Below are 22,749 nucleotides of genomic sequence, written 5' to 3'. Positions count from 1 at the left end.
GTACAGTACGGAATGATTATGTAGCTTGTATGTACAGTACGGAATGCATATTAGGCTTGTATGTACAGTACGGAATATTATGTAGCTTGTATGTACAGTACGGAATGATTATGTAGCTTGTATGTACAGTACGGAATGCATATTAGGCTTGTATGTACAGTACGGAATGATTATGTAGCTTGTATGTACAGTACGGAATGCATATTAGGCTTGTATGTACAGTACGGAATATTATGTAGCTTGTATGTACAGTACGGAATGATTATGTAGCTTGTATGTACAGTACGGAATGCATATTAGGCTTGTATGTACAGTACGGAATGATTATGTAGCTTGTATGTACAGTACGGAATGCATATTAGGCTTGTATGTACAGTACGGAATGATTATGTAGCTTGTATGTACAGTACGGAATATTATGTAGCTTGTATGTACAGTACGGAATGCATATTAGGCTTGTATGTACAGTACGGAATGATTATGTAGCTTGTATGTACAGTATGGAATGCATATTAGGCTTGTATGTACAGTACGGAATGATTATGTAGCTTGTATGTACAGTATGGAATGCATATTAGGCTTGTATGTACAGTACGGAATGCTTATGTAGCTTGTATGTACAGTACGGAATGCATATTAGGCTTGTATGTACAGTACGGAATGATTATGTAGCTTGTATGTACAGTACGGAATGCATATTAGGCTTGTATGTACAGTACGGAATGATTATGTAGCTTGTATGTACAGTACGGAATGATTATGTAGCTTGTATGTACAGTACGGAATGCATATTAGGCTTGTATGTACAGTACGGAATGATTATGTAGCTTGTATGTACAGTACGGAATATTATGTAGCTTGTATGTACAGTACGGAATGCATATTAGGCTTGTATGTACAGTACGGAATGATTATGTAGCTTGTATGTACAGTATGGAATGCATATTAGGCTTGTATGTACAGTACGGAATGCTTATGTAGCTTGTTGCATCCATAAAGGCATGCACAGTGTACAGAATTCATATTAGTTCATATGTAGCTCATTTACCGATTAGCCATAACATTAATACGGACAGGTGAAGGGGATAACATTGATTATATCATGTTACAATGGCACCTGACAAGGGGTGGGATATATTAGGCAGCAAGTGAGCAGACAGTTCTTGAAGTTGATGTGTTGGAAGCAGAAACAATGGGCGAGGGTAAGGATATGAGCGACCCTGATAAGGGCCAAACTGTGATGGCTAGACAATGGGTCAAAGCATCTCCAAATCGACAGGTCTCGGTGTTCAGTGGTTTAGTATCTACCAAAAGTGGTCCAAGAAAGGACAACCGGTGACCCAGCGAAAGGGTCATGGGTGCCCAAGGCTCATTGATGCGTGTGGGGAGCATAGGCTAGCTCGTCTGGTCGGATCCCACAGAAGAACTACTCTAACACAAATTACTGAAAGAGTTAATGCTGGCTATGAAAGGTGTCAGAACACACAGTGCGTTGCAGCTTGCTGAGTATGGGGCTGTGTAGCCGCAGACTGGTCAGAGAACCCGTGTTGACCCCGTCCACCTCCGAAAGAGCCTACAATGGGCACAGGAGCATCAGGACTGGACCATGGAGCAGTGAAAGTAGGTGGCCTGGCCTGATGAATCACGTTTTCTTTTACATCATGTGGACGCCGGGTACTTGTACATTCACCGGGGGAAAGCACTATTGGAAGAAGGTAAGCCGGCGGAGGCAGTGTAATGCTCTGGGCAATGTTCTGCTGGGAAACCTTGGGTCCTGGCATCATGTGAACGTTACTTTGACACGTACCTATACACTTCATGGCAGCGGTATTACCTGATGGCAGTGGCCTCTTTCAGCCGGATAATGCTCCCTGTCACACTGCAAACATTGTTCAGGAACGGTGTGAGGAACATGACAGAGTTCTAAGTGTTGGCCTCCAAAATCCCCAGATCTCAATCTGATAGAGCGTCTGTGGGATGTGCTGAAAAATCATGGAGGCCCCACCTCACACCTTACAGGGCTTACAGAATCTGCTGCTAATGTCTTTGTGCCAAATACCACAGGACACCTCAGAGGTCTTGTATAGTCCATGCCTCAGCGGGTCAGGGCTGTTATGGTGGCACGAGAGGGGACCCACAGAACATTAGGCGGGTGGTTTTAATGTGATGGCTGATCGGTGAATGTACAGAATGCATATGCAGCTTGTATGTACAGAAGGTATAGGTAGCTCGTATGTATCCATAAAGGAATGCACAGTATATAGAATGTATTTGTAGCTTGTATGTACAGAATGCTTATGTAGCTTGTATGTACAGAATGCTTATGTAGCTTGTATGTACAGAATGCTTATGTAGCTTGTATGTACAGAATGCTTATGTAGCTTGTATGTACAGGTTGAGTCTCCCATATCCAAAATGCTTGGGACCGGGGGTATTTTGGATATACCATAAAGGAAAAATCTAGGGAATGGGACCCAAATCTAAACACAAAATGTATTTATATATTATATAAACCTTACACACACAGTCTGCAGGTAATTTTAGATTATATTTTCAATATTCTTGTGTATCAAACAAAGTGTACATACATGAAATTCATTTAGGTTTCATACAGTATACACCTTATACACAAAGCCTGCAGGTAATTTTATACTTTATTTTTAATAATTTGTGCCTTAAACAAAGTTTGTGTACATTGAACCATCAAAAAGCAAAGGTTTCACTATCTCAGTCACGCTAAAAATATTCCATATTTCGGAATATTTGGATATGGGAGACTCAACCTGTATTCATAAAGGAATGCAGAATATACAGAATGTACAGTATATGTAGCTTGTATGTACAGAATGTATTTGTAGCTTGCATGTATAGAATGCTTATGTAGATTGCATGTATCCATAACGGTATGCACAGTAAACAGGATATGTAGCTTGAATGTACAGAATGCTTATGTAGCTTGTATGTATTCATAAAGGTATGCACAGTATACAGAATGGACAGTATACATAGTTTGCATCTACCCATATAGGTATGCACGGTGTTATTTTTGTAGAGGTGGTGATGTGGAAAATGTAAGTGAGTGGAATTTGCTAGTGTTAAAGTGTAAGCAGCAGCAGTGGCTGTATGTCATGTAGAGTGTGTGTATATATATATATATATATATATATATATACACACACACGTACGTACGTACGTAGGTCATACTCCTATATACAGGCACACTCCTGCCCCGGGTATGCAGCTAACTCATAGCTTTGTGCTGCGGTAACACATCCATGTACAGTATATACGTATGAATGTAGGTCATACCCCTATCTACAAGCACACTCCTGCCCCGGGTATGCAGCTATCTCATAGCTTTGTGCTGCGGCAACACATCCATGTACAGTATGTATGTATGTATATCATACCCCCGTATACAGACACACTCCTGCCCCGGGTATGCAGCTATCTCATAGCTTTGTGCTGCAGTAACACATCCATGTACAGTATATATGTATGTATGTATGTATGTATGTCATAGCCCTGTATACAGACACACTCCTGCCCCGGGTATGCAGCTATCTCATAGCATTGTGCTGCGGTAACACATCCATGTACAGTATGTATGTATGTATGTATGTATGTCATAGCCCTGTATACAGACACACTCCTGCCCCGGGCATGCAGCTATCTCATAACTTGGTGCTGCGGTTACACATCCATGTACAGTATATATGTATGTATGTAGGTCATACCCCCGTATACAGACACACTCCTGCCCCGGGTATGCAGCTATCTCATAGCTTTGTGCTGGGGTAACACATCCATGTACAGTATATATGTAGGTAGGTCAAACCCTGTATACAGAGAAACTCCTGCCCCGGGTATGCATCTATCTCATAGCTTTGTGCCATCCATGTACAGTATATATGTATGTATGTATGTATGTATGTATGTATACCATACCCCCGTATACAGGCACACTCCTGCCCCGGGTATGCATCTATCTCATAGCTTTGTGCTGGGGTAACACATCCATGTACAGTATATATGTAGGTAGGTCAAACCCTGTATACAGAGAAACTCCTGCCCCGGGTATGCATCTATCTCATAGCTTTGTGCCATCCATGTACAGTATATATGTATGTATGTATGTATATCATACCCCCGTATACAGGCACACTCCTGCCCCGGGTATGCATCTATCTCATAGATTTGTGCTGCGGTAACACATCCATGTACAGTATATATGTATGTATGTCATACCCCCGTATACAGACACACTCCTGCCCCGGGTATGCAGCTATCTCATAGCTTTGTGCTGCGGTAACACATCCATGTACAGTATATATGTATGTATGTATGTCATACCCCCGTATACAGACACACTCCTGCCCCGGGTATGCAGCTATCCCATAGCTTTGTGCTGCGGTAACACATCCATGTACAGTATATATGTATGTAGGTAGGTCATACCCCGTATACAGGCACACTCCTGCCCCGGGTATGCATCTATCTCATAGCTTTGTGCTGCGGTAACACATCCATTTACAGTATATATGTATGTATGTATGTATGTAGGTCATACCCCCGTATACAGGCACACTCCTGCCCCGGGTATGCAGCTATCTCATAGCTTTGTGCTGCGGTAACACATCCATGTACAGTATATATGTATGTATGTATGTATGCATGTATGTCATACCCCCGTATACAGACACACTCCTGCCCCGGGTATGCAGCTATCTCATAGCTTTGTGCTGCGGTAACACATCCATGTACAGTATATATGTATGTATGTAAGTATGTATGTATGTCATACCCCCGTATACAGACACACTCCTGCCCCGGGTATGCAGCTATCTCACAGCTTTGTGCTGCGGTAACACATCCATGTACAGTATATATGTATGTATGTAGGTCATACCCCTATATACAGGCACACTCCTGCCCCGGGTATGCAGCTATCTCATAGCTTTGTGCTGCGGTAACACATCCATGTACAGTATATATGTATGTATATATCATACCCCCGTATACAGACACACTCCTGCCCCGGGTATGCAGCTATCTCATAGCTTTGTGCTGCAGTAACACATCCATGTACAGTATATATGTATGTATGTATGTATGTATGTCATAGCCCTGTATACAGACACACTCCTGCCCCGGGTATGCAGCTATCTCATAGCTTTGTGCTGCAGTAACACATCCATGTACAGTATATATGTATGTATGTATGTATGTAGGTAGGTCATACCCCCGTATACAGGCACACTCCTGCCCCGGGTATGCAGCTAACTCATAGCTTTGTGCTGCGGTAACACATCCATGTACAGTATATATGTATGTATGTATGTATGTATGTATGTCATACCCCCGTATACAGACACACTCCTGCCCCGGGTATGCAGCTATCTCATAGCTTTGTGCTGCGGTAACACATCCATGTACAGTATATATGTATGTATGTATGTCATACCCCCGTATACAGACACACTCCTGCCCCGGGTATGCAGCTATCTCATAGCTTTGTGCTGCGGTAACACATCCATGTACAGTATGTATGTATGTAGGTAGGTCATACCCCCGTATACAGGCACACTCCTGTCTCATAGCTTTGTGCTGCAGTAACACATCCATGTACAGTATATATGTATGTATGTATGTATGTCATACCCCCGTACACAGGCACACTCCTGCCCCGGGTATGCATCTATCTCATAGCTTTGTGCTGCGGTAACACATCCATGTACAGTATATATGTATGTATGTATGTCATAGCCCTGTATACAGACACACTCCTGCCCCGGGTATGCAGCTATCTCAGAGCTTTGTGCTGCGGTAACACATCCATGTACAGTATGTATGTATGTATGTCATAGCCCTGTATACAGACACACTCCAGCCCCGGGTATGCAGCTATCTCATAGCTTGGTGCTGCGGTTACACATACGTGTACAGTATATATGTATGTAGGTCATACCCCTGTATACAGGCACACTCCTGCCCCGGGTATGCAGCTATCTCATAGCTTTGTGCTGCGGTAACACATCCATGTACAGTATATATGTATGTATGTATGTCATACCCCCGTATACAGACACACTCCTGCCCCGGGTATGCAGCTATCTCATAGCTTTGTGCTGCGGTAACACATCCATGTACAGTATGTATGTATGTAGGTAGGTCATACCCCCGTATACAGGCACACTCCTGTCTCATAGCTTTGTGCTGCAGTAACACATCCATGTACAGTATATATGTATGTATGTATGTATGTATGTCATACCCCCGTACACAGGCACACTCCTGCCCCGGGTATGCATCTATCTCATAGCTTTGTGCTGCGGTAACACATCCATGTACAGTATATATGTATGTATGTATGTCATAGCCCTGTATACAGACACACTCCTGCCCCGGGTATGCAGCTATCTCAGAGCTTTGTGCTGCGGTAACACATCCATGTACAGTATGTATGTATGTATGTCATAGCCCTGTATACAGACACACTCCAGCCCCGGGTATGCAGCTATCTCATAGCTTGGTGCTGCGGTTACACATACGTGTACAGTATATATGTATGTAGGTCATACCCCTGTATACAGGCACACTCCTGCCCCGGGTATGCAGCTATCTCATAGCTTTGTGCTGGGGTAACACATCCATGTACAGTATATATGTAGGTAGGTCAAACCCCATATACAGAGACACTCCTGCCCCGGGTATGCATCTATCTCATAGCTTTGTGCCATCCATGTACAGTATATATGTATGTATGTATGTATGTATGTATATCATACCCCCGTATACAGACACACTCCTGCCCCGGGTATGCATCTATCTCATAGCTTTGTGCTGCGGTAACACATCCATGTACAGTATATATGTATGTAGGTAGGTCATACCCCGTATACAGGCACACTCCTGCCCCGGGTATGCAGCTATCTCATAGCTTTGTGCTGCAGTAACACATCCATGTACAGTATATATGTATGTATGTATGTCATACCCCCGTACACAGGCACACTCCTGCCCCGGGTATGCATCTATCTCATAGCTTTGTGCTGCGGTAACACATCCATGTACAGTATATATGTATGTATGTATGTAGGTCATACCCCCGTATACAGGCACACTCCTGCCCCGGGTATGCAGCTATCTCATAGCTTTGTGCTGCGGTAACACATCCATGTACAGTATATATGTATGTATGTATGTCATACCCCCGTATACAGACACACTCCTGCCCCGGGTATGCAGCTATCTCATAGCTTTGTGCTGCGGTAACACATCCATGTACAGTATATATGTATGTATGTATGTCATACCCCCGTATACAGACACACTCCTGCCCCGGGTATGCAGCTATCTCATAGCTTTGTGCTGCGGTAACACATCCATGTACAGTATATATGTATGTATGTAGGTCATACCCCCGTATACAGGCACACTCCTGCCCCGGGTATGCAGCTATCTCATAGCTTTGTGCTGCGGTAACACATCCATGTACAGTATATATGTATGTATGTAGGTCATACCCCCGTATACAGGCACACTCCTGCCCCGGGTATGCAGCTATCTCATAGCTTTGTGCTGCGGTAACACATCCATGTACAGTATATATGTATGTCATACCCCTGTATACAGACACACTTCTGCCCCGGATATGCAGCTAACTCATAGCTTTGTGCTACAGTAACACATCCATGTACAGTATATATGTATGTATGTATATCATACCCCCGTATACAGGCACACTCCTGCCCCGGGTATGCATCTATCTCATAGCTTTGTGCCATCCATGTACAGTATATATGTATGTATGTATGTATATCATACCCCCGTATACAGGCACACTCCTGCCCCGGGTATGCATCTATCTCATAGCTTTGTGCTGCAGTAACACATCCATGTACAGTATATATGTATGTATGTATGTATGTATGTATATCATACCCCCGTATACAGGCACACTCCTGCCCCGGGTATGCATCTATCTCATAGCTTTGTGCTGCGATAACACATCCATGTACAGTATATATGTATGTCATACCCGCGTATACACTCCTGCCCCGGGTAGGCAGCTGCGGTATGTATGTATGTATGTATGTAGGTCATACCCCCGTATACAGGCACACTCCTGCCCCGGGTATGCAGCTATCTCATAGCTTTGTGCTGCGGTAACACATCCATGTACAGTATATATGTAGGTAGGTCAAACCCCGTATACAGACACACTCCTGCCCCGGGTATGCATCTATCTCATAGCTTTGTGCTACAGTAACACATCCATGTACAGTATATATGTATGTATGTATATCATACCCCCGTATACAGGCACACTCCTGCCCCGGGTATGCATCTATCTCATAGCTTTGTGCCATCCATGTACAGTATATATGTATGTATGTATATCATACCCCCGTATACAGGCACACTCCTGCCCCGGGTATGCATCTATCTCATAGCTTTGTGCTGCAGTAACACATCCATGTACAGTATATATGTATGTATGTATGTATATCATACCCCCGTATACAGGCACACTCCTGCCCCGGGTATGCATCTATCTCATAGCTTTGTGCTGCAGTAACACATCCATCTTCTATCTACCTGTGTATCTCTATGTATGTATGTATGTATATCAGTGTCTATGGATCTATCATTTGGGAAACGTTAGGGGATAGCAGCACGTCTTCCTGCCTACAATTATACTGAGTTACATTACATGGAAGGACCCAGCCTAAAATGACCTGTTAACTACATTGCACTTACATAACCCACCACCGCGGCCATTCTGTGTGAGGGACCAGCACCCATAGGTGCGAAGCTTGTCAATGGATGGGCTGCGGCCACCCACGTCTCACTTATGTGCGGGCGATGAGCACGCTTCCAGGATAAGCCATGGTGTGGGGACTGGAACCTACACAAATATATCTCTGAATGTGTCACCATCCCTGCTCATATTGGGCCAATGTATAGGCTCACACACAGACACACACTATGTAAGAGTCAGTACAGAGCTCTCCCTTCTCACCACCATGCAGCCTATTTACCATTTTTATTACAAAGTGAAAGCTCTTCAGAGAAAAAATAAATATCTAATCAGGCTGAAGAGATAGAAAAGTTGCAGCCAGTGTCCCCCCTCCTGTTTCTATCACAGCTCCATCTCCAATTCATTGCTTCCCGGTGTCGTTATGACATGGCTCCACAAATCAATACAGACAGGGAGGGCAGGGCTGGGCGCTCGCAGTGCCAGCGACACACACAGGCTCCCTCTACCGCCATCTGCTAATAACACATAATAGCAGCCTTTTCCACTTACTATTAAATCACACATTTCTCTGCACCTTTATTAAGGCATTCTAAATACTCCTGACCAAAATGTTGTTTTTAGGTTGGATCCCCATTTTTAGATCTGTCATTTAACATTAAGCTCCCCAGCGAGTAGGCGAGGGGGCTGCGATGTAAATCTGAGGGCAGCTAAATAGGCAGCAGCGGTCCGGCATAAGAAAGCAGGACATCGGGCTAGCTCAGTAAGCAAAAAGACTGACCAAGACTAACGTAATGTGTCTCTCCCCCAGTGCACATATATAGGGCACAATGCGCATTACATAATAGACAACTCCCCAGAGACATAGAACATGCAATTTAATGTTATTTGCCTAAATCATAGAAGACACCATTTGCAACCTAAGGGGTATTCGGTCAGAGCGTCGACATGGACATAAGGTCGACAAGCAAAACGGCATCATTCACAATTGTCGACGTGCTCATAATGTGATCATGTACCATGTCGGCACCAGAATGTCGACAGTACATTTGTGTGTTCTTTGTAGGGATCCGCTAAAAATAGGAAAAAAACTGTATGTCGACATTCTCGCGGCAACATTTCTGAATGTTGACATTTTGCTTGTCGACTGAATATCCATGTTGACATTCTGAATGTCCACGTTTCATACTACACCTCACTAAAAGGCACAAATACGGGTATGGGGTAATTTGGAACCAAAACGTCCTGGCCCACCATACCGGTTTGCATGCATTAAACATCTGCTAATGCAAATAATAATGTAACAGGGAAAATTATTACTCACAGATATATGGCAACATGCAGCAAGCATTAGCAGCTACACCAATGTTTTCTCTACAAACTGAGAGCCCCTTTATATTTAAAACAATGTTAGTTCTTCAACAAATAAAAATCTAAGAGTTCATCCACTTTCAAGTTCAGACTCCCCAATAAATTTAGGCCATTTAACCGTAAAAGTGTTATTTGCCTAATTCTGTATATGCATATTACTGGGAAAAAAGTCTTAGGTGTAAGTTAATGCATTATATCTTTTTACACCACATCTAGCTATAATATACAGCTATATTACCAGGCAACTAACCCAGGTGTAGTCTGTGGATACCATAGTACACAGATAATATCATCAAGAGGGCTATAGATAAGGGGATGATGGGGAGCAGATACGTAAACAATGGCGCACCTTTGGGGGATGTGTGTTTGCCCGGGGATAAAAGCACCTTTGTAGGAAGAAAGAAATCCCTCCAAAGTGTACACTGCCTACTTTCATATCATGAGGTATACATTAGACAGATATAAGAGGAGCAACAGTAAAAAGGGGTTAGGAGAGGGGTCCTCACACCACAGCCACACGAGCCCCTGACCATACGCAGAGCATCCAGAAAGATAACATTAGGAATGACAGGAAGAGTTGGAGCATACACCATGTCAGCATGCAGGATAATTGGAATATGCATTAGAGCCTCCCTTTGTGGGGCACAGACAGAGTTAGAGGAAAATATTAGACAACATCTGTGTATGAGCCCCCTCTCTGTAGATGCTCTGCTGGATGGACCTATTGAGTGGTGCCCCCGAGGCCTGTCCTGCGGCTCTCACCTCGGTCACTGCTTTCCGTCCTGCTGTTTTGTTTTCACGGTTGGAACCTTAGGACAGCAGGAATAGCCTTGTGGTTCATTGATTGCAACAACCGCATTGTAATAGCTTCAGCCAACAGCCCCAACACTATGTGAGAACATGTGGTAGGATAATGTCTGTGCTCCAGTAATGGCACACATCAGCGATGTACACAGTGACAGCATTCTGTGGGTATGTCTGGGGTCAGTGTAACCTTCTATGTCATTCTGGTATGTTCCTCCAATGTAAGAAATACGTACTCTGCGCTACAAAGCCAGGCTGCCATAGGAGGTAATGGGCTTTACTATAGTCTTCATTGTCATAGAACAATCTGAAATCTAAATTGGTATAAAAAGGCCCCTGTTTTTGAGGTTGGGGGTTTAAAAGCAAAATCCGAAAACGGTTATACAAAGTGCCCCCCACCATATACTGTGTGTGTGTGTTTATGTGTGTGTACACACAGATATTGTGTGTGTATATATATATATATATATATATATATATTATATAAACACACACATACATAGTGTGTATATTATACACACACACACACACATGTGTATGTATATATATATATATATATATATATAAATAAACACACACACAAATAGTGTGTATATATATATATATATATATATATATATATATACACACTATTTGTGTACCTAATATACACAGGGTATATTATTATTATGTGTATATATTTATTGTATACACATTTGTGCTGGGTGCCAGTGTGCATTAGGGTTACACTGTCTTGGTTAAGACGCTGCCATGTATTATAAGAGACAGCGAGTAGAAATGGTAACTCCGTACAGCTGTAACTGCATCAGACAGACAGACAGAAAACACCTGCAATGTAAATAAAGGAATAGGCCTCCCGAATCCTCTAAATAATATATTTTTTGTATGAACTCTGTGCACTTTAACAACACCCATAGACTGCTAACACCTAGACGACCCCCCCTTACACCCCTTCCATCCTCTCTGCCGAGCCCCGGCCAGCGTGATTGGTGCGCAGTACGGCGAGGAAAAGAATAGAAGTAATAAAAATGTAATTACATAAAAATGCTAACGATATTCCATCTGTTATTTCACTTGGCCTAGTGGGCTCCTCAGCTCCACGTCCTGCCATTACTGCAGCTCACAGCGACAGAATAATGGAAGTATTAGCAGAGGGGGGCAGAGGAATCCTTATTAATCTGATGCATGAGGAATAGAAGCCGTCATTACAGGGACGGGAAGAGACTCACGGATATTCCAGCCTGCAGCCGCTCGCTGTTCAGCAGGGAGCTAGTCACTGCTTCACTCTCGGTTGCCCTGGAAACTGACTCCTGCAAAATAAAGGATTATTAAAGCGCATATGATTATGGGCCTGCTGCTGAATCACATTCTTATCACACAAATTTCATTTTTCAACCCAAATTGCATTTCAGCCCCCCTCCTCCCTCCCCCACATCACACGCAAAAATCTGACATAACCTTTCAGCCTCCTACACACACACAAACTAATTACTAGACACACAAGGATTTTAGGTACACAGCGGATGCAGACAATCACATTTGCGCACACTGCGATATGGGGGAAAAATATATTTTAATCTTTAATAAAAAAGAAGAAAAAAAACTGACATCGTCCATCGCTGAGAACATTTGGCGATAAATGATTGGATGCAGAAATATTCACCCTCACTAGCCTTTATCACGTACAGGGACACAAAGGGCAGATGTGGAATTTAATTTGGCCCATGCAATACACGTTTATTATATGTGCACCTAGAGAAAATATTACACGTTCTTTCTACGCAGGCAGATGCAGCTAAAATCGATTAATACACATCCACCTAGTTTTTCTAACACAACGGCTGACTTGTGTGTTCCACTATATACTGGTTTGTGCTTACAAAATGAACCCCCCTCTTTGTAATCCCCCCCCCCAATAAGACTGATTGTACATACGGTAGAAAGAGTACATAGGCTTTAACGCATTACCTGGCACTGGCCAGCAGAGGGAGCTCCAATCATTCAGGGGAGAGAGTAAAATAAGTGTTAATGATCACACCCAGTGAGAGACAGAACATTGGCCCAGTAAATAAATCATATAACCAAGTCGCCTGCTGCAGCCCTTCTTTAAACAGTTCCGTGACAAGTCTTTGTGTTCGTATAAGGAAACTTGCAATGTTTTAACTGCACGAGACAGCAAACAGTGCTGCTTAATATAGGGGGGAGTGTGGGGATTGTGTCCAGGTACAAAAAATACCAGCTTGTCTCCTTTATTCATGATAATAGGTGACCGACAAGCAGCAGATTCTGTGCTCAACAGGGATGGTAACCCCCCTAATGTATGTTACCCACACAATGCTAAAAATGGTTTAATACACAAAGGACTCTGCAAGGACATGCAGACAAAAGCATCATTATTAATATGACCAACACATCCCACAGTGCTATACAGGGGGAAGACAGAACATGCAAAGTCTGCTGACAACACAGGAGCTCTGAGTGAGTATCCTGCTCCCAAGAGCTTCCAATCGAATAGTCCATAATCATTTTAGGAGTAGTGATATTGCCAGAGCTGTATGTATGTTAAAGGGAGTCTGCATCAATGGGTTGGAGTTAGACCAAAGATCCACCAAAGTATATAAGTAAAATTGGAAACTGCCAGCACATGAGAGAACAGGTTCTGACCCAAAGAGCTAACAATCCAGAAAATGGAAGTATTAGAGAATATAGAATCTAGTGCAGGTGTCCTGGGGCTTTTAGTGCAAGAAGAACATGCTAAGGCTCCATGGGGTAAGTCTTTGCGTATGCTGAACTACAGACCAGAGAGATTTATGACACAGAGAGAGAAATCTAGGGATGTGAGCAGGGCCGTAACTAGGGTGGTGCGGCCGATGCCATGGCATGGGGCACCGCAGGGCCTGTCAGTTTTCCTGTTTATTATTATTCTCACTTGTAGCTTCCTCTTCCTTTATCCCCAGCATCTCCTGGCCTCCCCTATCTCTTCCCTGACCCTTCCCCATGACTCCATGGCCCTTTGTCAGGTGCACTATCTTATGTCCCTACTTAAAAAATGGGGGGGGGGGGGAGCAATGCACTTTCTGGCACAGGGCACCAAAAAGTCTAGTTACGGCTCTGGATGTGAGTGTTGTAAGACGGAAAGGACGGCAGGCAGCAGACTTACAATGGGGGCACAGAAGTGTGTGGATGGATCATGAGGAACCACAAAAAAACCAAATGATGGGTTCAGCAAGTTCCATTTTTTGGTAGGAAAAAAAGGGATTGTGCTGAAATCTGTGTCGTCTGCTGTGACAAACGGCTAACTGGAAAGTTGTTATTGCCCAAGTGCCCACTTACTGGCCAAATCTGACCATCAAGCTGAACGACCAGCTCTTAAGGGGCCTGTAATTGCCCATAATGGTCAACAGATGACCACACACAAATGCAGATCGTGATCTACTGACCGGATTCATGCCCAAAAATGATCCAGTCATCTGGGATCAGATTTGGGATCAGGTCTAGGCGATTCTTTTGGAGCCTCACATCTTGTGCTATAAGGCCAATCTGCGGACGCCTCCAGAGATATGGCCGTACGTGCGTCCAGCATTAGTTGTGGCTTCAGGCAGGACACAGCGGAGGTGACTAAAACTGGTCGCAGAAACACAAGGCAAGTCCACATTAGATGGAGAAAGTCACAGTAATCACGGAAAGGGGGGAAATCAAAGTTTTAGACTTATGAATGGGAAGGGACTGCGCCAATGGTCCGGAACCTGCAGATGGGGAAACAGTCTTGTAACTTGCAGGACAAAGCAAAAAGCCGCCCAGCTGCTGGTGATGACAGAACACAAATACAGAGGAGACGTCCAATAACAGGATGGAGGACAGCATTAAACGTCACCATCACCTCTAGGACAACATCTGCTCTGGTCGCTCCTCTCTGCCTGCGGATAGATCTGTTTAGAATAATACGCATAGATGTGGTTGCATAATTGATCTTGAAACAGTTACTTTATCTGTGTGTGGCAGCCCCAGTCCTACCTATTCATCTGATAAGGCCGAGCCGGAGAGGAGATTGAACCTCACACAGCGCTTCCTCTAGCCATCTTCCCTACAACACAGAAAGGACTGGAAATATGTGGTTTCACTTGGCGTTAGTGGGGGGGGGGGGGCGAGGCAGAGCTCGGGGGGAGGCAGCAGGGTCGTCTGGGTGCACAATCTAAACTTCATGTCGTCTGGTCTCAGGGCTCAGTGTTATTCTCCATAGTAACAGTAACACAATATCACACCGCCACCAATACACTTTCATGTTTTGTGTAGAAGAAAACCAGAAAAGAAAATAGTTTGATAAGATGCAGGACAGCTCCGTTTGTTCAAAGTGAGAGTTACCGAACACTGCCACATTTCTGTAAACGCCTATCCCATACCTCAAGTCACTAACTTTTATCAGCTATTTATGCAAAGTTGAGGGATATTCTATTACCATTTATTAATTACATTTGCTTCTATAGCACCAGCATTTTCCGTTGACGAACGCCCCTAAAAATGTGCCCTTCCCCCTTTTATCTCATTGAAATTATCTCGCTCACCAGAGCTAACCATACAGGTGCCCCAATTCTGTATGTCGCAGGGAACCCACCCTCCTTGCTCTACCAAACCCTTCACATGAGCCTGTGCAGATATCTGCACTTCTGCAAATGCAAATCGGGGTTGTACAAAGTCAAATAGACGGTGTAATGGTTAGCGTTACTGCCTCACAGCACTGAGGTCGTGGGTTCGATTCCCACCTTGGCCTTAACTGTGTGGAGTTTGTATATTCTCCCTGTGCTTGCGTGAGTTTCCACTGGGTGCTCCGGTTTCCTCCCACATTCCAAAAATATACAGGTAGGTTAATTGGCTCCCAACACAAATTAACCCGAGTGCGTATGTGTGTGTGCATGTGATAGGGAATATAGATTGTAAGCTCCACTGGGGCAGGGACAGATGTGAATGGTAAGATCTTCTCTGTAAAGCGCTGCGGAATATGTGTGCGCTATATAAATAACTGGTAATAAATAAATAAATAATAATAGGGTTTTATACCGCACCTCAGCCATTTTTGCGTGTTACAAAAAAGAGGTCCAAAAAGTGTCCAGGTTATGCCAGTGGCGACAAGGATTGGGTAACGTCTTCAACCAACGTTATAGTGTGCTGCTTCTCAGAAGTTGCAATTATTGTGAGCAACTAAAAACTTTTCCCTTCTGAATCATTTATAAATGAAAAGTGTGTATGTGCAGTATACCCAACAGCAACCAGAGGTTGGCTGAGACCCAGTGCAGGCGAAACAATGAATTATGTGAATAAGTAAAGGGCACCTTTTATGCCCGATACGAGATGTGCAGGGCTCACAAAGATGCAGATTAACAGGAGGACACGCCATGGGGTCTCGGCAGCCCCCCCCTTTAAGAGCTGAATCAAAGCAGTTACTACAGGGAAGAAGAACAACATGCTTTGCAGTTGGAAACCTGTTTCTAATCAGGATGGATTCTCCGGTGGGGTCAGATAAAAGTGATTAGCTTATTAAAAGCATAGCTTTGCTATTTAATAAGCAAAAATGATTAGAAATTCTATCAGAGACGCTGATAAATTCAGCCTTTCTAGTTAAGACAGCAAAATTGCATTCATTATTAGTGTCTAGATTCATTAACAATTCAATTTATAGATATTAATGCTTATAATGCATGCCTCGCTTGCCAAAACTTGAAGAGAAATTTTTTCAATTAACTTTCATGGATCACGAGTCCTACAGGACAAGTATTTTTAGACAAAAAGATACAAACACTCCCCTCCAGCAAAGCTCATGCACAGCTGGATCTCTCCTTTAAGGTCATTGGGACACTCGGAGACAGGGCCGAGCATTGGGGAAACCAAAATGACTTTCTGGGGAGATGAGACAAAACAGCTGCACCCCTGACGTTCCTTTCTGGGTAATCACTTGCACACTAAGAATATGCATATTTGGGTTGAACTTGTTATGTTACTTAAATGTTTTTGCAATAAGAATAGACATTTTTTTTTCCCCAAAAGTGTGTGCGCGTGTTTTAGAAACCCTCATAACGTGTCTCATTGTGTTAGTGAGCTCGCCACATGTTGTGCAACACAACCCATCCTGCACAGAAGAGAATGAACAATGCAGAAACAGGCTGTCAGTAGGTAGATGAGCTGTATAATAGCACCACCCTGTGCCATCTTCTAAAGATCCAGTGGGCAATGCATGCACAGTGCTGCCATGTAAATGAATACCTTCCAAAACTGTGGCTGATATGCTAGGAGTCGCTGATATATAGAGGAGTGGCCATCCCCCCAGTGGGCATGCAAAGCATATCTTACAATTTTTTGCCGAACCCAACATCTCCAAAAAATGAATTGCTATATGCACTGGAGGCACTGGTGTTCAAGACCCACTCCCTATAATAACAACATTTTCACGCAAATCTGGACAAACGTGCTGACTGTAGAGCGCCAATCCAGTCCCCACTCTAAGAGGCCACTCCGCCGAAATCTGGACGGTTGGATTTAGCCAAAAATACATTTATTTTTTTTTATAAATGAGACTCTTTAAGCATCCAAAGTAAAAAGATAGATACAGATTCCTCCATCTTATTTATATTGTTTGGCACTTCAGGCAAAGTATTGGTTGTGTATTATGACCTGAACAGTGGCAGCTCCAAAATTCAAATAGGGGAGCCACACCAACTGCCACTCCAAATGCTGCTAAACATCACCGGCCGGGACTCACTGGCAGGTGGTGCGGCTCCTCAATTTTAATTTTGTACTGTGCTTCAGCCCCACCTCTGGAGCCACCACTGGTCCTGAGCAAACGTGGATCTTAGGTGGTGTTTGAAAATCTCAGAAGTCTCATTGTAAGTAGCTGATATATTGGGATATAACGGCCACCGGCCTCAATAACGACATCTGAATCCCGACAAGGGACTTAAGATAGGCGGCAAAATACAGAACGGAACGCCGAAGGATGCCAGCCCGAACGAGGTAAGTCTGGGGCGCCCTTAGCGTTTGATGCGGGGGGGAGGGTTAGGTTTTGGGGGTGGGAGGATTAGGGCTAGGCAACCCCCCAGGAGGGTTAGGTTTAGGGTGCGGTAAGGGGGGGGGGTTAGGCACCACTAAGGAAGGCTTAGGGGGGAGAGGGACAGGGTACTTACCTGCCCTGTCAAGATTTGATGTATGATACATCTCGATTAAAATGATTGAGCTAGAAATTAACAATTTTAACACCTTGAGGGCTAAATCTAGCTAAACAAACTGCAGTGATCGCAAATGTAAAAAAAAAAATCATTCAGAGGCCAAATTTTTGCTTTTAAATCAGTAAAACAATGCAGTATCAATTATGGTTTAAGAAAGTTAAAGGGTTTTACATTGTTTCTTTTGAAAGTGATTGTAAAGGGCAAATTTAACTGGGGAGAATGTGGTCAGTGCCAGAGCAGGTCGCCCCAGTTGTCATCTGGAGAAGACAATATGATTGGCAATGTCACCTTACAACCAATCACATTCTGTCTTCTCTGCCACGGAGCCCAGTCCAACTAAAGGTGGCCACACACATGGCGCTCTGCACACGATCAGCCGATGTGTACGATTTCCCTTGAAACTCCCCCGGCAGCTCTGCACATGATTTGGTGTCCAATCTTCATACGATCTCTCCTGCATCCAGACTTTTTACAGTGCATCGTGTCCTAGATTGTCAGATCTGCCCTACTGCACGGCAGATCTGATGATGCGATGTGCGACCAGCGGGGACGCGCATCGCATTGTGATCGTGAGTGGGGACTCACGATATCGGCATATTTTACACGATCTGTCGTTCCATGTGTCGGAATCGGCCAGATCGGGTAAAATATCGCTATGTGTGTGGCCAGCATTACAGTGTAAGTAAAAAGAAGCTCCTGAATGGGACCATTAAAGATATTCGGAGCCCCAGCAGTGCTGGCGAATGGTATATCCAAGGTAAGTAAAATAATAATAATAAAAATTTAATATTTTAACCCACTGAGTATCTTCTTAAAGTAAGCCTTCTTATGTTCTCTGGGTGTCTGGGAATGATACATTTTGTTGTACTGGCTCTAAATAATCAATATTCAACATAAAAAGATCCGACATAGTTATAGAAAAAAAGTCACATGGAAACAAAAGGCTGCCTAAATATTGTCATTTTTGGAGATGGAGTTGCTTTCTACATCGCTTCTCACGGTTGATTTCCATACTGGATTAGACACCGACATTCATACAGGAAGCAACTGAAGAATTCCTGAAAAAGGTACCAGCCACAGAACTGCGAATAAATCATGAAACCGCCGCTTGTACCACCTGGCACCGTGCCTAGGAAGACTGATCAGCACTTGCTGCCAACCAGGACAAATTAAGAACTGCCAATGCTTGCAGATTCAGAGTTTAGCCGTCTTATGGATACTGTCATGTTTTTTGCCCAAAGAAGAAGAAAAAAAAAAGAGAAAGCCAGGTCAGCACATGTGAATTTTTTGGGGGGTTTGGCTCACGGGATGCACTCAGCTTGAGTCTAAAGCCAAGCAAATGAGCTGAACTTGACTCGCTGTCATTCTGCTTAAATAATGAGCTTTTGGTTGATCTAGTTCATTAGAGAGAGTAAACACAACGAGAGCGCATCTGAATAGAAGGCCCTTTCCACTCTGCCTGTTTTATTGCTGCTTATTTGGTTAGGCATATTAGCATGAGAAAAGCATTCTCAGCATATAATTAAATAGCAGAGAGAGCGACACGCGTTTGCAGGCCGGAAACAACAATGGGGAGAGAGTCCCAGGCATATCGTCCTTTCCCAATAAACATACTGGTAGGGTGATTTATTGCAGGCGCTTGCAAAGAAAGCGTACAGTTATTACCTAGTGAACGGGTGGCAGGTTCCCCCACAAGGCCATTATAGGCTTAGAGCCGAACAAGTTACAGATCAATTATACTATGTTAGTAAGTCCATTAATAAGACATTATTAATCCCTTATACAAACTGTGCAGTAGGGATCACACATTTTAAGCGTCCGCAGAAGATCAAACATTTTATTCCGTATTTATCGCCCTATAGTAGGGAATCATCAATCGAATCCGCTTCTCTGTAATGTCCACACTGACATTACAGAGAAGTTTGGGAGTGGGGGCTTGTTGCGTGAATTAGCGCAATACATGACGCAAACGCTTTTACGCTCCTAGCCCTCTCCGGTATGTCCTGCGTGCCAGAAGAACCATCGGTGAAGATGGCCCAGTTTTGCAGGAAGCTACACCATTGTCTAAACAAAGTAAAAGATTAACATTAATCCTGGCTTCTTGCCAACTTCAACTGTAGTGTAAAGACAGGGTGGGAAATATACCGCAGATGGAGAGGGTACTTTTTTTTTTTTCAAAATCCCCAGCTCACAAGTAAATAGGTTAGAAGCAATATTTAATATATGATTTTTATTTATTTATTTTTCTCTTCAAGCATTTTATTGAAACATCTCAAGAATTTACAAGGTTATTAGCGACAATATATTTATTTTTCAATAAATTTCATATAATTTGAAAAATGGGTACATTCAGAGATAGGTCCTGGAGGGAGAAGTGTATAAAAGTTTCCTAAAAAAAAAACAAACGCACCCACTAACTGGACTGATTATAGTATAGCAACGCAACAGATGTTTGAGATTACCATTAGAATGATGCCCTTTGCTTTTCCAACCTGCCCAAATCCCCCCACCCCCCCTTACAAAAATTCACTTATCCGATTTAAAAGAGAGAGCGCGGAAAGGCCGACGGTGATATCACAGTACGAATCAATGATCTAGCCGTAAAGGAAAGTCTGTATTGGCAAATCAGTTTAAGCCCTCTCAATAACTGTCTGTTACCGTTCTCACTTGTACAACAACCCCCTAGGACGAGGCGCTGAAGATATCATGCACGGAAAACACAGGAGGATAATATTTTACTAATAAAACAGACATGTCCGCCTTGCAAAGCCCCATTCTTCCAGCCTGGAAATTCCTCGCGGTTAAATACGTGGATGAGAAACAAAACATTTTGATGCATCTCCTGAAGGGAAACACGGACAAGTTAATAATGAACCAAATGTATCTCCAGTCAATAACAGTTTGCAAGACTGATACTTTACAGATTGTGAGATTGGGGATATGTGCTTAAATCAGAGAAGGGGGTGAGCTGTGTAATAACTGCGCCTTCCGTTATTGTATGAAGGAAAACGCAACGTGCAAAGATAAATAAATATTATATATATATAATATATATTATTATCTCTGCAAGATGTTAATGATCCATTGCAAGGACTAATGTCACCTGTCCGAATCAGGCCCAGAGTCCGAAATTGCGGATGGATAAATCGGTCCGTTAACGGGCGTTCTGGGTGGCACATGGGTGGCTACCGTTCGATCACACGGGAGTGTCATGGGCGACTATGTTTGGAGGGTGTGGACGGAGATGGCACGACTGTTTCTGATGGGTCTTTTGCATCCAGCAAAGGGTAGGAGTAAGTCCCGATACCACTGATCACGGCTGCGGCTGGAGAAAACCGTGGGTGGCGCATGAAGACGTCCGGATAATCGGCGTAGGCCGATACTCGCATTAGTATAAGGTAGTAAGAAGGCAGCCACGGCCATACTGAAAAATGCCCGCAGATGAGTAGGACTCAAACTTAGCCTCATAATCTTATAATCCGGAAGGGTGATTCCTTTAGACACCTCCATATTACTAGTCTCTGGCTCTGGGTTTGTTTTGTTACTATAAAGATGGCTAGCCACTGACTGGTCCCAATGCCCAGCGTGCGCACTGCTCACCGGCTTGCTGCCCGAACACAGCCCAATACAGAGAGTCAAAAAGGTGGTACTCAGGTATCATTCTTGTTTAGGGGCCAATGTGCAGATGACACTGGCAATATCTGGGCACCTGTCCAGCACAGAAAGCTATTCCTGCATCTAATTTCCATTGCTAATATTCTCGCTCACATTGCATTTTACAGTATTCCTCTAAATTTCAAGCTCGTGTACTGGTGTAGGTCTGTCCTTTGTATTGTTGTGATTTCTCAGGCTACAGAATATGCTGGCGATTCATGGTATATAATACGCTATATCGCAGTCCCTATAATTACTGTGTTATGTAAAGTCAAACCTTTACAACACAAAATGAAGGCACCAATTTCCACCCAGGGGTTATGACATAGCCCATCAATGCACTAGGAGCGAATGTTAGTGTTAAGGCTAAAGTGCTCTCCTTACTACCATAACGTTGCGGTACAGCTGAATCTGTCAGACCCAGGCCACAAGTGCCACGGGGTCCTCGCCGGAAAAAGGGATGTGTGTTATAGGGGGTGATTATCTATCCCTGGATTCACCACTGAGCTTAACCAATATTGAGAACAAAACCTGTTAACTCACTTGGATCTCAGTGGCACAACTTCCTATTGAATTGATAGGCTGATCCTCAGTGATATCACCGACTCCTCGTAGATTGACCTTTATATATACATATCATGCAGCCTTTTAGCGACAAAGGAGTATATGTAATAGCCTGTGAGCTGCAGGCAGCTGCACAACCTTGTCGATTTATCTGCCTGATTTAAAAGTGGCCATTTTTGGAAAAGGCAAAACCCGCCTGGTTTTGCCTCTTAGGTGTAAATTTACTAAGATTCGATTTGGTCCCGATTTCTCCCGTTTTTCAACTCTGATAGGATCGATCAAAAACGGACGTTTTTTAACTTAAAAAATAGGGAATTTACCAAGGTCCCGGTTTTGACAGGATCATTTTGATTGATGGTGTATTTGGTCGATCCTGTTAGT

The 22,749-nt window shown here is 43.5% G+C and overlaps 1 protein-coding gene across 2 annotated transcripts in view; it reads right to left on the bottom strand.

Moving 5' to 3' along the window:
* PMFBP1 (polyamine modulated factor 1 binding protein 1) overlaps positions 1–22,749 on the bottom strand; it is a 139,667-nt gene that overhangs the window by 91,519 nt on the left and 25,399 nt on the right. For both annotated transcript variants that reach the window (XM_088456989.1, XM_088456990.1), the window contains exon 3: positions 12,166–12,246. In XM_088456989.1, coding sequence (XP_088313115.1) covers positions 12,166–12,246 — 81 coding nt within the window. The remainder of the gene's footprint in view (positions 1–12,165; positions 12,247–22,749) is intronic.

The sequence above is a fragment of the Taudactylus pleione genome, unplaced genomic scaffold, assembly GCF_031769625.1.
Source record: "Taudactylus pleione unplaced genomic scaffold, aTauple2 ptg000731l, whole genome shotgun sequence".
Lineage (NCBI taxonomy): Eukaryota > Metazoa > Chordata > Amphibia > Anura > Myobatrachidae > Taudactylus > Taudactylus pleione.
This window is presented reverse-complemented; position numbering and strand designations above follow the sequence as displayed.